This window comes from Moschus berezovskii, chromosome 1, assembly GCF_049115385.1.
Source record: "Moschus berezovskii isolate FMDL1 chromosome 1, NW_MosBer_1.0, whole genome shotgun sequence".
In the NCBI taxonomy this organism is placed as follows: Eukaryota; Metazoa; Chordata; class Mammalia; order Artiodactyla; family Moschidae; genus Moschus; species Moschus berezovskii.
The window spans coordinates 86,284,108-86,299,272 of record NC_142460.1 but is presented as its reverse complement, the minus strand read 5'-3'; the positions used below and the strand labels follow the sequence as shown (position 1 = coordinate 86,299,272).

The window sequence follows — 15,165 nt, the reverse complement described above, 5'->3', positions numbered from 1 at the left end:
TAAGTGGTTAACAGAAAGTGAGAAGGTAGAGTAAGTTTGAAAGGTCAGAGAAATAATCATTGAATGTTACTTTCAGTATTTTCTCATAAATTTCTCCCCTCTTTATGTCCTAATTCCAAATTGAACTACTTTTTGTTTTTCTATAACTCACCTCCCCACCCCATCCCCAGATTTTTTTTTAAATCTGAAAAATTCAGTTCAAAATATTTGAAGGCAGCAACAGTAAAGCTACTAATCATAACCTCAAGGTAGACTATTTTTGTACTTGATTATATACAATAGCTGTTTCCAATTTGTATAACCTAAACATTTGTTATTCAGCTTCCTGCCAGTGTAACTGGGAGTAGAGGTGGGGAGTAAAGAAGAAGGCAGGATTTCTAGCTTTACCTCATAGCAGTTTAGGGACTAGTGGCAAAGGTCTACATGGTAGGTTGCAGGGAGAGGCAACAATCATTTGACAAAGTTGCCATGCACTGAGTTTGCTTTCAACATTCTTTACCCTTCTCTATGACATTCAGAGACCTCATGTTCTGTCTTCATTGCAAAGAACAAGAGCTTCTACCACTCCTGGGCTATCAAAAACCTATGTCCAGATTTGAAATTACAAATTGATTGCAGGTTGGTCACATCTACCCTGCAATGCTTTTAGTTTGGCCTGCAGAGTTTGGATATATTGGTGTAAAAATCGAGAGATTTCATACAAAAATCGTGCTTTATAAGGGTTTCTCCTGGCGGGGATAGGGGGAAGGGGACAGAATATCTCAGACCACTGTATCCACATTCTTCAGGGCAACAATCTGCTGGAGCCGAACAGCTGCTCCTTTCAGTTATAGCACAGACACTCCAATTTGCCACGTTGCTTATCATTCCCCATTGTCTACACCAGGCCAGTTCCACTCATTTACTTTACTTTCCTGGCCCCTATAAACATTTGAGTTTGCAAACCCTATCTAGACCTTTCCTGTCCTCCAAAGCTTACTTTGTTCTGTCCTAAGTTCCTCATCAATTTTCCAAAGCAATAGCTAGTTAACCTGATCAAGTAATTTTCATACGTGCTCGCTACAGATGGTATCTGAATAGAAAGGGATGACTGCAGGTGGAAGTTACAGGCACCATGGGATTACAATTAGGATGGCAACTGTTCATTTCACTTTTTCTGTAACCATACCTCACTGTCCTTGGGCAAACCACATGAATCTGAACACTGGCCTATGTGCGAAACCTACTTAAATAGTACTTTTATAGATCACCCTAGTTCCAAAAACCCAAAAACTACTAAGGGCTATTCTGACTCCCCGTTGCCTCAGATGCTTCGGGATATCCGGCCTGACTTCACTTCCCTTCACCTGCTTTCGGGGGCCGTTCTGCGCCGACCGGTCGCACCCGAGAAGGGCGCTCAGCCAGCATGAGCTCATTTCTCAGGGGCCTTTCTGGAAGGCCGGGCTTGGCAGCGCGCACGAGGCGCAGTCGCCCTCACTCTTATCAATGGCCTCCGCGACTGGGCGGGGCGCGGTCGCCCAGGGGCGCTGCCTCTCTAGCAGCTTTGTTCTCAGTTGAATGTCTGAAAACTCGCACTCGGCCTGAGAGGAGGCCTGGATCTGTCTGCCCCTTTCGGGGAAGACGCCCGCGCTCTGGATGCGCTCTCCCGGGCGGAGGGGAGCCCCGGGCGCGCAGAATTAGCCCCGCCCCGCCGAGAGCCTCCAGTGGGTGGGGAGAGCCCCTCAACTCTGTTGGAGCGAGGAACTCAGCGCCACCGACCACAGCAGTTTCGCACCGCCTCGCGCTCCCTATATGCGGTTTCCACCCCAGCTGCGAGTAGCCGCAAGCGAGGCCGTCAGACTGTCCGCCACGACCCCAATCGCGCTTCTCCCCGCTCCTAGGACTGCCGCCGGAGGCCGAAGGCCAATCACACTGCAGCTAGGTCTTGCGATTAGACAGCAGCCAGTGCAGATTGGCTACTGCTACGAGTTTCGGTCTCCCTCCCTTTCCCTTTTGCCCCCATTCCAGCTCCTGAGCTTCAGGCCAATGAGAAGGCGCTTTATAGACGCCCTCCCTTCGCTCTCCACTTCTTCCCACCTCGGGGAGGGAGGAGACGTCCTGACTGGCCAGACTGTCCTCGGAAGCCCCATTCCCTTCACCAATCACCGACGGAGCTGCACTCCCAGCGGAGTTTCGGCCAATTACAAAGCGGCCACGGCGCCCAGCCGTGCGGTTTCGCCAGCGACTCCGGGCTTCACCGTCCTTAACTCTTCAAGCTTTTTCCTGAGGGCCAGCGACTCTGATTGGTCACTGCCGAATTTCTCCTCCAGCCAGCCACAGAACAAGGCGAACCCACCTTTTCCTCAGTCGGATATCTTCGGCATTTTCCGCCCTTGGGCGTGAATTTCCAGCGACACTTTCTGATTGGCTCTTCAGGTCGATCGGCTTTTTCCGGGAGGATCCGCAAACAAACGACATCCGTGATTGGTCCCGCTCGGGCTTCGGCTCCCCTGTCTAAGGGGGCGGACGCCCTGCTCGGCCGGCGATTCCCAGACGCCTCTTACGCGGGCGGCGGGGCGCTGGGCGGTGTAAGGCTGGGTGGGGGAGGAAGGAGGCGGAGGACAAGTAGGAGGGGGGAGGGGGAGTGGGGAAGAGCTAGGCGGCTGCGCAGACGGCACGCCTCACAGAGAGCAGCCCCCGACCCGGGCGAATGCGGGCTCGTGCTGCCGCTGCCGCCGCCGTCGCCGCCGCCCGGACCGAGTGACAAAGGAAGGAAGGAAGGAAGCGAGGAGGAGCCGACCCCGCAGCCGCTGACAAGGCTCCGGGCTGGGGGCAAAGCGCGGACACTTCCTGAGCGGGACTGTGCAGAAGCGAGGGGCGGGAGGGCGGCCGCGCCGGTGCCTTGGACGGGGGAGGGGGCCCCGAGGGACGGAAGCGGTTGCCGGGTTCCCATGTCCCCGGCGTATGGGGAGCAGTCGAGGAGCCGCTGCCTGGGGTCTGAAGGGAGCTGCCTCCGCCGCCGCCGCCGCCATGGCCGCTGGATCCAGCCGCCGCCTGCAGCTGCTCCTGGCGCAATGAGGGGAAGAGCCGCCGCCACCGCCCGACTCTGACTGACTCGCGACTCCGCCGCCTTCCAGTTCGCCGGGCCCCCGCCGTCAGCCCGCCGGATCCTTGCCGCTGCCGGAGCCGCAGCGTTTCCCGACGCATCTCCGAGCCACCCCTCCCTCTCCCTCCCTCCTTCCCATCCCCCCTTCTTTTCAAGCGTGAGACTCGTGATCCTTCCGCCGCTTCCCTTCTTCATTGACTCGGAAAAAAAATCCCCGAGGAAAATATAATATTCAGAGTACTTATTTTCAATCCAGTATTTGTCCCCGTTTCACGTGATATATATTTTTTAGGACCTCCCACCCATTTCTGCCCTCCAAGGAAAGGGAGGGGAAAGAATTGTATTTTTTTCCCAGCCCCGGATCGTCTATATGTTAAATATCCGTGCTAATCTGTCTTCAAGGAGAAATACATCGCTCGCTTTTTTAAATAGCTGTACAAAAGAAGTGAAAAGGCAAGAGGACGAAGTCTTTTTCTTTTTCCTGTGGGAGAACTTAATGCTGCATTTATCATTAACCTAACACCCCAACATAAAACAAAAGGAAGAAAAGGAGGAAGGAAGGAAAAAAGGTGATTCGGAAAAAGAGTGATCATGTCAGGGCGGCCCAGAACCACCTCCTTTGCGGAGAGCTGCAAGCCAGTGCAGCAGCCTTCAGCTTTTGGCAGCATGAAAGTTAGCAGTGAGTATTGATTTTATTTTACACCCCTTCTCCACCTCCCCTTTGAATAAGAGACTTTGAAATACCAGGATTTTAAAATACGAGACCTGCTGATAAAACAGAGGTAATGGGAAAGGGCAAAAACCTGTCTTCAGTCAAGGATGAGGCAGCTTCCTTTTTTCCTCCTCCCATATCCCTTCCCCGGTCTCATTAACCTTGAATCGAGGGAACGTGATTTTTATTTGGATGATTCTGTCTGAAACTTAGTTCTTTTCTTAGTTTTCTAGCAATTGATAGTCAGCTTTATTAAGTGGTTGAGTGTTTCCACCTTAAAATAGTGATGGAGGTGTTTAATTGCTCATCCTTTTGAATAAAGCGAAGGACAAGACTCATAAACCATTATGTGCTTTTCCAGAGTGTGTCTTTTGGAATGAGGGATAGTTTAGTTCGCTAAGGTCTCGAGGGTTACCATAGTTTTCTATACTTAATGGAAGAGGTAAATGTCACCGTCTCCTAACATTTCTTTCTTGCTTGTGTGACTATACAAAGTGTTTGTTCTTAATCCAGAGATGAACTTGCTAAGTAACCACATTTCGGTTTGAAGGCGAGCTTTGATTCGTCCCTTTAGAAGGCACCGGTGCCGCTGATAGATAGTAGCAGTAGTATCTCAACATGCGTTGTTCTAAATTGGATACGTGGTTTAATACGTTATCTCTTAACCTTCCCGTTTTGACATTGCCAATCTACCACTATAGAGTTAATGTTTAATCAAAAGGTAACTTGAAAGTAGGTCCGAGTTTTGAATGGGGCTTATGTTGTCATGTTGCCAAATAGTAAGTTGAATGTTAATTGTCACTGACTCATCATTAAAGTTCAGCTTTAGGGTGCCGTTGCTTTCAGTGCTTGCTAAATGATCTAGAGTTCAGGGGTTCCTTCTTAGGACTACTTACAATACTCTTGCATTGTTTTCCTTTCGAATTCAGATAAGACTATGAAGTTAGAAGAATATGGATTTAGACTTTTCCATCACAGGTTTTGCAGAAGGTTGTGGTCCCAGATGGTATTTGGGCTTTGTTCAAGGTTGTTGCTAGACGTCTATACTCTTCCCAGATTTGTGCTCAAAAAGTCTGTTTTGAGTGCTTGGTATAGTCAGTATCTAGTGTTTTAATGTATCTCTGCTTATGGATATGTTTATGTGATATTTCATGTCAGTGTGTTTAAACATACTTAAAGAATTTGACAGAAATATCAGTATTATAGTTTCCTTATTTCTTCAGAAAGGGGCATGAATGAGGGCAAAGAAAAACTGTTTTACTGCTTAGAAGGAGAGAATTTAATTGAGATTTTAAAAAAAGTATATGCTGTTATGTGAAATTGATCATAAAATGAACACTCTTATTTGAACTCAGGATTTTAATTCATGTAGGGTTTTGGAACTTGTCTGAAACAGGGTAGTCTAAGGTAATAGCTGAATGGGAGATTATTTTTGAGAGTTAAATTTTTTTTTGGTGACTAGCTAGTTCAGAATGCAGAGTATGTGAAGAGGGAAGCTGATGATGCATCTTTCAGGGAATGGTCAAGCTTTCTAAGCACTTCATGGGGTCATTTGAGAGGAATATTTTAAAATTCTGGGGTAATTTTCAGCTATGATGAAGCAAATCTTATAATAGCTTCTTAAGAGCCTCTTGTGGTACTGGAGTGTTAGTATGTTTTTCATCTTAGTTTAAAGACCACTCGAAATCAATTTTAGGTAATTAGTTTATTCAGAGAACAGAATGGGATACCTAATAATATTAAATTTGGTGACTTTTCATTTAGTTCACAGGATTTTCTTTGAATCCTGTGTGGATGTTGACTGAAGATGGAGTAACTCTTGCAAAGTGCAGGTTAAAATGTTGATTTTCTGTTACCATATAGGTCAGCTTAACATTTAAAAAGTTGGAGTTCAGTGCTGACTATGTGTTTTTGACAACCTTAACTTTAAATACATTTTGGAAGAAAGACTTTGTTGGAGCGCTGGTGTTCTAAGGGACCGCTGTTTAAGCGATAAGAAATTATAGTCCTTGGCATGAAAAGCTTATCAGTTTTTGAGACAGATTATGGGACAAAACGTGAAAACAGTAATGTGATGACTGCAGTATTATAAATGCAATAGAATTCTTTGTTCAGAGGGACAAAAAATAAAGGCATGAGGCAGATGGCTTGGAGAGAAGACTTCTTAAAGAGGTATGTTTTAAGGCAGGTGTTGAAGGAGGCAGTAACTTAAATTGAGAAGCATAAAGGATTCTATGTGAACAGAACGGACAGAGGCACAGAGACGGTGACGTTTGTATTTTTGCATTTATAAAGCAAGTTAGTAAATCTGAATAAAAGGGGCCTAAATAGGAAAATAAGAAGAGATGGAATTCGAGAAATATGTTAACTGATGGAAAGCAGAGGGGGCTTATGTTTTTGGTTGAGATTCAAGAGAGTTTGGAATTTAGTATAGGTTGCGGAACAAAATATTTGAAGATGGTTTGAGCAGCAAAGTTGATGAGTTAGAAACCAGACATCAGAGCCCTTTTAGGGAATAGCAGAGTATGTTGTGAACAGTGAGAGAATATAAAGCAAAGTTGAAAATCGAATGAAAACACATTTGAGAGACAGCGTGAATGAACTGCCAGGACTTTGGATTGGATTGAAGGGGGGAATATTTGGGAAGGAGTCAGGAGTTAAAAATAAATTCTGATGTTACTGGTCTGGAAGATTTGACCGCCAAGTTATATTGTTGATTGTAATGGGAAAGTTGAGAAAGTGCTGAGATGAGAGGATAGATGAGTTCACTTTTTAAAAATTTAATATGCAATAGATTTTCTTGAAATTCAACAGGCACCAGTTGGTTACTGGCAATCGTATTTAACTTAACAGTCTTTAATTGCACTACCTCTAATTTTTCTATGTCTAAAAATGCTGGATTTATTTTCAGGAGTAGTAAACTAAAAGTTTTTATTTATATTCTTTCCATTTCTCAAAAAGAAAAAAAAATTAATGTAAATTCAAAAGATCTCACACTTGAAACCTAGTTATAATAATCTGGTGGTAATTTATTTGAAAACAATGAAAATATTTTTTGGACTAAGCTGTAACAAAATTTTAGATATTTTATACAGCCTTTAATCTTTGGTACGTTCTTAAAATTAGTCTCATAAATAATGGTTATTTTAGGTAAACCTTGCTGTTTAAAATAATGTTAATATGCAGATTCCAGCAGAAATTAAAAGTTTATTTATTCATTTATTTACTTTTTGCCTTTTATCTTGGTTGTGCTAAGTGTTCATACGGTTTAGAAGAGTATGTTTGATTTTTTTTTTTTTTTTAACCTCGATGTGGTGTACCAATTTTTTTTTTTTTGGTCTGCATTCATATTCAAGTATTATTAGATGAATATTAATAGCTGGACAGTTCTTCTGTAGAGTCACATGATATTTTACTCAAAATGGAGGCAGTAAAGCGCTATCTATGGTGATTTTTTTATTAAAATATTAGTGATAAGTCTTTTGATAAACTATTAATGAAAATTTAGCTAGTTGCCTAGCTAAGTCATGAGAAGTTATTTCCTCATACAGGATTTTTATATCAGATTTCTTTGGTGAAGAGAATAATAGTAGTTGCATATTGCTGTGCAGTATTTAGTTGTATGGTGGCTAAAGCCAAAGAGTAGGTGGCAACTCAGAGTTACTCTATTCCTGAAGGAGTTTAATCTCTTTGTGTAATATAAGAATCAGGTTATTAGAATTTCACCAGTTTCTAGATTTTCTAGTGTGAAAGAGAGCTCATGTGTGAAACTGAAAACCAGAATTTTATCTTCATTAAAATTTCATTCCCTTCCCAACCAGACCTTTCCAGAGTTGTTAAAAAACTAGACCATCATATAAGAATTGCATGCTGTCTTGTTAAATGTGCCCCTAGAATGTTAATTGTGAAATGATTTAAAGGCACAAGTGCTAAGAAAAACTTCCAGGGGAACCCAGAGATTCATAAATCAATTCCCGACTGATTGGGAATTACATTTAGAAAATGAGGTGACAGCTTCTCATTTCATTTGCGTGATTCAGCTGGAAATCAGCACATACTTGTACCCTGTGCTGTCCTCCCCTTGTTTTGGACTTGGGTTGCCACTGTGAGATACTGTTTTGGAGAAACAGGCAGGCTGGGGAAACCAGCTTAAGTGTCAGCAGCAGATTCTGAGACCAGGGGAGGTCTGTTTTTGTGTGTGTGTTTTCTTTATGTTTAGAGAAGGCTGTGAAACATGCGTGTGCTGACCCTGGTGCCACAGTTCCATACTTAACACTCATGGGATTGTGGGACAGGGATGGGATTGGGCAGACTGTGGGACTGTCGAGTCTCTTGTGATGTTCCACCCTTCAACAGGAGAATTGGTGGGGCAGAGCACGTGGGTGTGATGGGATTATATCTGGCACTAACAGGACCAACCTGATTTCCCAGATATTGTTATACTAAGAACATAATCACCATGAGTAAATGAATTTATTAGAATGTTTAGTATCATTTTTCTAGTGTATTTTTTTGGGGGCAGTTAAGGCAGTGGTGTGGAGAGGAAGGAAATCTTGCATGATTGCAAGGATAGAAATATTTTCATGGTTCATTGATTTTAAAGTAGAGGTTGCGATCTTTGCTTCTATCTTGGGTTGTACAAATTATCCTTAGTTATGTAATTGTCTTTGACTTAGGTTGAGTGTGATACAGAAATGTTTATTTACATGAAGACCTATGTGAATAGAGGGCTTCCCTGGTGACTCAGATGGTAAAGAATCTGCCTGCAGTGCAAGGGACACAGGTTCAATCTCTTGAATCTGCAGGATCCCCTGGAGGAGGGCATGGCAACCGACTCCAGTATTCTTGCCTGGAGAGGAGCCTGGTGGGCTACAGTCCATGGGGTCCCAAAGAGTCAGACATGACTGAACACATACTCTCATGTAAATAGAAGAGCAAGGAAAAACTGACATAAAGGAGAACAATTTGTTTCCCCAGAAGTTTCCTATCATTAAATTGATAAAAGTCGGTGTTTATTTCTATTTATTATTACAGTTTTTATTCTAGGTTTTTTTTTTCTTTTTAATGAGTTGATATTCAGCGCACAATGGACATTTAGTAAATTATTTCAGTTTATACCTATGTCTTTAGTATACTTGGTCTGGCCTAAGATACAAAGACACAACTTCGTAGATTTGGATTCTTAGTGTACAGTCGCTTTTCTCACTTGTGCTTATGTTTTGGGGAGAAAGGTCTACTTTCAAAGTTGAAATGCAAGTTGAAATTCCGTAAATGGCTGTATCTTATATTTTTGGGTTGAATACTTTCCTTAGAAGCATTTTAATTTGATTGTATTGAGGCAGTGATGTTTTGGTTATTTTGAAACTAATTTTGTCAAACCAACTTTTCTTTTTGTCTTCAGGATACCATGACCAACAATGACACAAATATGAACCTTTAACATTTACCTTATTAATATAGTCTGGAGTTGTTAATTTCTTGATTGTCCTTTTAGATCAGTTTAATAATGAAAAGTAAACATTCCTGACGAAGGAGGTATTATTTTCCTAGAAATTTGTATTTTATTTTTAAATTAAACTTTTTTTTTTTTTGTCTGCTCTGTGCAGCTTGCCGGATCTCAGTTCCTGGACCAGGGATTGAACCTGGACCATGACAGTAACAGCCCAGAATTCTTACTACTAGGGCCACCAGGGAACTCCCATAGAAACTTACATTTTAGATGGCAATACAATTTAAATGAATTTACAGGCCTAGTATTGAATAAGTATGCCCTAAAGCCAAAGAGATGGTAGGTAGGCAGGCAGGCAAAATATTAGTAACATTGGTGCAAAGCATTAGCAGTAGCACTCCATTTTTCATTACCATTAATTGTATCATGTTGAATTCCTTGTCTCAGGAAGCCAAAAATAAGTCGGTTGCTTTAATAGAAAGGAACCGTGAATAATACATGATTGACATGTGATATGCCTATTGAATGTTTATTATGTGCTAATAAGCACTCTGCCAAATGCAGCTGCTCACTTTAATCATTACAACTCAAAAAGTAGCTAGTACCATTATCCCCACTTTATAGATAGGTAAATGAGATTTAGGGAGGGGAAGCAACTTGTCCAAGATTACCTGGCCAGAAAATTGTTCTAATAGAATTCAAATATAAGCATTCTGATTCTAGAGTTTTTTTCCCTTTATTGTATATTTTATAGAGAATGGATTGCTGTTACCTTAACGCTTGGATTCCAGAGATAAGCTACCTTTTGCTTTTAGGATAGTTTTCATTGATAACTTAGCAGTGATTGTGTAAGACTTACATGATTAATAATGCGGTTGAAATTAGTTTCAGGCATGCCTATTAGCAAATATAGTACTTAAATACTTATATTGGGGAAAAAAACCTCTCAATTCTTTTAAGATTTCAGGGAAAACTTGTTAAGACAAACATTGAAATATAATAAGTATTTTTTGTTTGTTTAATGTTCATTTGGAGCACTAGTTTTTATTGAAAAGTACTGATTGTTCACAAGTAAATTTGATATATTTATATTTCCAGGTAATAGTAGAATGTGATTCTCCAAATTAGCCATTATTTTTTTGGCCACCTCATGCGAAGAGTTGACTCACTGGAAAAGACTCTGATGCTGGGAAGGATTGGGGGCAGGAGGAGAAGGGGACGACAGAGAATGAGATGGCTGGATGGCATCACCGACTCAATAGACACGAGTTTGAGTGAACTCCGGGAGTTGGTGATGGACAGGGAGGCCTGGCGTGCTGTGATTCATGGGGTTGCAAAGCGTCAGACACGACTGAGTGACTGAACTGAACTGAACTGAAGGATTATTATTTCTCTCCTTCTCTTCCTATAGATTGTGAAGTGTTTTACTCTTCCTTTTAATAGTTGTTAGCAAACTTCTGGACGTTTTTTTATTATTGTATGTACACAACTAATTATTCAGGTGTCAATTGGACACTTGTTTTGTCTGGAACTGTGAACCTTCGCAGTTTGTTACTGTTATTAAAGAATAGCAGCTGTGCATCAGTGTGCAATTGGATTATTTGGAGTATCACCTTGTTGGAATTGTTTGGTATTTTACAGTCAGGAAGTGAACCAAAAAGGTTCCTGAGCAGTGAAAATTCTCCCACAAATGGTGCATGCACTTTTCCTTATAGGTTATTTTTTGGCTTTTATTTAGAGTTCATTTTTCATTTAACACATAGTTCTAAATCATTCAGTTGTGTTTTTTTTTTTTAACTGCAAATTAGAAGGGAATGAATTACACTGGTATTAAACATTACACCTAAAAAGTTCAGACAGACAATGCAGGAAAACAGGCATATTGGGGTTACTTAGTGTAGCCTTATAAAATGTCAGGGGAAATCACTCTGATAATTGTTCAAAATTTTGATTTTGAGAAGGTTAAATTACAGTAACTTCACTCTTTTAAAAGGACAAAAGGCAGAAAAGTCTCTTCTAGTTTACTGGGGTTCTCTAGTAACTTCTCACTGCATTAAACAGCCCCTCATTTCTTGGTTACTGACGTGATGAGGAAGAGAACTCGGTCATCTCTGTCTGGTTGACCAACTCTGGTTGACTTTCAGTGATACAGATAAAGATACTGAAGTTTTCAGTATGCTACCCCAGAGTATCATTTCCTGCTCTTTCTTCCATTGTCCATCTATATATTATTTCTCAGCAGCAGCATTTTACATGATTTAAGATTTGTTGTCTTATTTTTTCTTTGGAATATATGGAGTTGCTGTTAGGATTTTGATGTGCTCATACCTTCTTTTGATACTTGTGGAATACTTAGGAGGCACTGCATGGAGTCATTTAATCTTTCTTATGATTGGCTGTTAGAGTAATTTTACCAAATACACTTTTGGAATTAAAAAGGTGGATATCTTAATTGTTAACTTGAAGAAAAAGAACAGTCATGATCAAGTACTTTTTTCTCTTTTGAAGGTCTAAGAAATTCTTTACCATCTGAGCTATGAGGGGAGAAATTCTTATTGGCTTAATTGACTAACGTAAGTGAGAAGATGTTTCAGATTTCTTTCCAAGGCAGGGTAACCTATGTTTTAAAAATGTAACTCCCTCTACTTCCCTTATTCCATAAAATCACCTAATTCTTTTTAATTGATTAATCACTGTCTTCATGATCTGTGTGGAAGTTATTGAGCTGAGTCAAATTGCTACTACTAGACTTTCGAGTTTGTAGAGGCAGCACCTAAAGAAGTGCTGGAGTTATTTATGCTTGGCACCAGACTGTCAGTATTGTGGGTGCATTTGGTGTCTTATTGGAATTTCAAAGTTTTCACATTTTACACAGTATTTAAACTCTGAAGGAAAGAGGGAAACTTTGAGTTTGTAGGGTTTTAACAATAATATGTATATGTATATCATATTTACATAATGTATAGTAATAACCACAATAATAATATTAATTGGATGCTGTATGATAGACAGTTCCATGCTTGTCTTATTTACATATTTTGCATTTAAAAAGGGAATTACTCACATGATTCAAAAATTTAAAAGTATTTAGTGATATCTTTCTCCTCCTCCTGCTCTGTAAGGAACTATCAGTCCTCTCTTCTGGAGAGTCAGCCTTCCAATTTCTTAGGTATCTTTCCACGTGAAAGTGAAAGTCACTCAGTCTGACTCTTTGCGACCCTATGGACTGTATAATCCATGGAATTCTCCAGGCCAGAGTACTGGAATGGGTAGCCTTTCCCTTCTCCAGGGGATCTTCCCAACCCAGGAATCAAATCCAGGTCTCCCGCATTGTGGGCAGATTCTTTACCAGCTGAGCCACTTTTACAGGTTATTTCTGCTATGGAATTTTATTTTGTGTATACAGACCTAAATTAACACTTCCTTTAGCATAAGGTGTTAGAGTTAAAACAAACTTTAAATCAGTTATTCTAGTAAATTGCTATTGTTTTTCATCCTAGTAGATTACCAGACTCTTAATTTTTCTGAATATGAGTTAGAGGAGAGTAAATACAAAAACGGGAGAGTGCTGCTCTTCATAATAAGAGGTAAAATAATAGTCAGGACCAGTGAATACTTGGTGGTACATTTAAATTATTTGCTACTCCTTGTGTATTTGAGAAGTGGTCTGTAGTGTCATGTAGATGTTACATGTGTTCTTGCTGGAAATAGTTGTGTATTTCATGGTAAAGAAAAAGACAAAAGATAATTGATACTCTTCCTTGAACTTGCCATTTTTTTGAACATCTTAGATGAGAAAACCTGTTCTCTTGAGAGATCAGAGGCGCAGAGTGCGTCAGTGTCAGTGAAGCCTGTGCCTTTTACCTCTTTAAGAGCGCACGGTTTCATTCTGCTTCTAAACCAAGCATTCCTCAGTCTTAAAAAATTAAAATGTTTTTATACAGTAATCCACTGTATCATATGATTTAAAGAAATCAAATAGTGCAGAAAGTTGTCTTATGGAATTTTAACTTTTCTTCATTTCTGTTTCTTAGAGGCAGTCTTTTATCTATGACAACTATTGCCTCTAGTAATTTTATCATAATTTTAATAGCACATTTGTCTGCTTCTTAAAATTATTCTTGATATTATTCATTGTCATCCTTATGTCCCTTTTATTATCTTACTAATATAACTATACCACCATTTTTAGTTAATTATTTTATTTAAATCATTAAATAATTATCTAGATGTTAAGCAGTATTCTTTGCAAACGTGAATAGTGTACACTGATTACGTTTCCTTTTAAAAAATGCATTCGGTTCAGTTCAGTCGCTCAGTTGTGTCTGACTCTTTGCGACCCCATGAATCTCAGCACTCCAGGCCTCCCTGTCCATCACCAACTCCCAGAGTTTACCCAAACTCATGTCCATCGAATCGGTGATGCCATCCAGCCATCTCATCCTCTGTTGTCCCCTTCTCCTGCCCCCAATCCCTCCCAGCATCAAGGTCTTTTCCAATAAGTCAACTCCTCGCATGAGGTGGCCAAAGTATTGGAGTTTCAGCTTCAGCATCAGTCCTTCCAATGAACACACAGGACTGGTCTCCTTTAGGATGGACTGGTTGGATCTCCTTCTTGCAGTCCGAGGGACTCTCAAGAGTCTTCTCCAACAGCACAGTTCAGAAGCATCAATTCTTTGGTGCTCAGCTTTCTTCACAGTCCAACTCATTATTGAGATGTAATTCATATAGCACAAAATTTATTAATTTAAGGTATACAGCTCAGTGGTTTCCAGTACTCACAGAATGGTGAAACTGTCACCACAATCTAATTTTAGAATATTTTTAATCAGCTGCAAAAGAAACCCTGTATCCAGTAGTAGTCATTCCTTCTCCTTCCTGTATCCAGTGGTAGTTATATTTCCCGTCCTCCCAGTTCTAGGCAACCATTAATCTACTCTCTGTCTGTGAATTTCCCTGTTCTTGACATTTCATATAAATTGAATCATGAAATATGTGGTCTTTTGTGACTGGTTTCTTTTACTTTTCATAATGTCTGCTAGGTTGATCTGTGTTGTAGCATTTATTGTTATTCCATTACTTTTATTGCTGAATAATTTATCCATTCATCAGTGAACTTTTGGATAGTTTCTGCTTTTTGGCTATTATGAATCATACTGAAATGAACATTTGTGAACAAGTTTTTGTGTGAACATGTTTTCACATCTTTGGGGTATATACCTAGGAGTGGGATTGCTAAGGTATGGGAACTCTGTTTTAACATTTTAAAGAGTTATGTTGTTTCTGAATGATAATCACATTTCCTTTGCTTTCTTTCACTTTTTTAATATACTTTTTTGTTGCCATTTTCTTTTTCTTGCACAGCTTGCAATGATCACAGACTTGATTTTGTTTTTCTTTTTTCGCCTCAAATTTATTAAGCATTCTCTAGACTGCCCTACCCTACTTTCTTTTCCTGGAGTGTCCCTTTTCCTAGAGTCCTCTCCTACTGGGATCTGGCCTGGTTCCTCTCCAGGCCCCTGCTGTACAGCTGTCATCCTCTAACTTCTTTCGTTGCTCTTTATTTCCTGGATCCCATGTCTTTGCATCCCTGAGCAGTTCTTACCTAACATAGTTTCATGACATCAGCCAGCAGTGCCTGGAGTATTAACTGTTTGGTAAATGTATCTGGAAAAGTTTATAGTCAGTTGTTTTTTTCACATTTGCTCCAAAAGAGTAGTTAAGAAACTGATACACTTTTGTGGCAGGTGTCTCATCATTTTAGTTTCTAGACATTGAGGCATAGATGTTTGGAAGGTTATTTGTATCACGATCAAGTGATTACTATGCCAACATGAAGGAACAGTATGAAGCAAGTACAGAAATCTGAACAATATAAATGTTAAGTAGTTGTTTAAACCAGACCTCTTCAATAGAAAT

General features: G+C 40.4%; 1 protein-coding gene across 3 annotated transcripts in view; it reads left to right on the top strand.

Moving 5' to 3' along the window:
- The first annotated feature begins 3,111 nt into the window (after window positions 1-3,111).
- GSK3B (glycogen synthase kinase 3 beta) overlaps window positions 3,112-15,165 on the top strand; it is a 215,221-nt gene continuing 203,167 nt past the window's right edge. For all 3 annotated transcript variants that reach the window (XM_055434913.2, XM_055434834.2, XM_055434986.2), the window contains exon 1: window positions 3,112-3,764. In XM_055434913.2, the coding sequence (XP_055290888.1) occupies window positions 3,677-3,764 (88 nt within the window). In that variant the 5' untranslated portion in view covers window positions 3,112-3,676. The remainder of the gene's footprint in view (window positions 3,765-15,165) is intronic.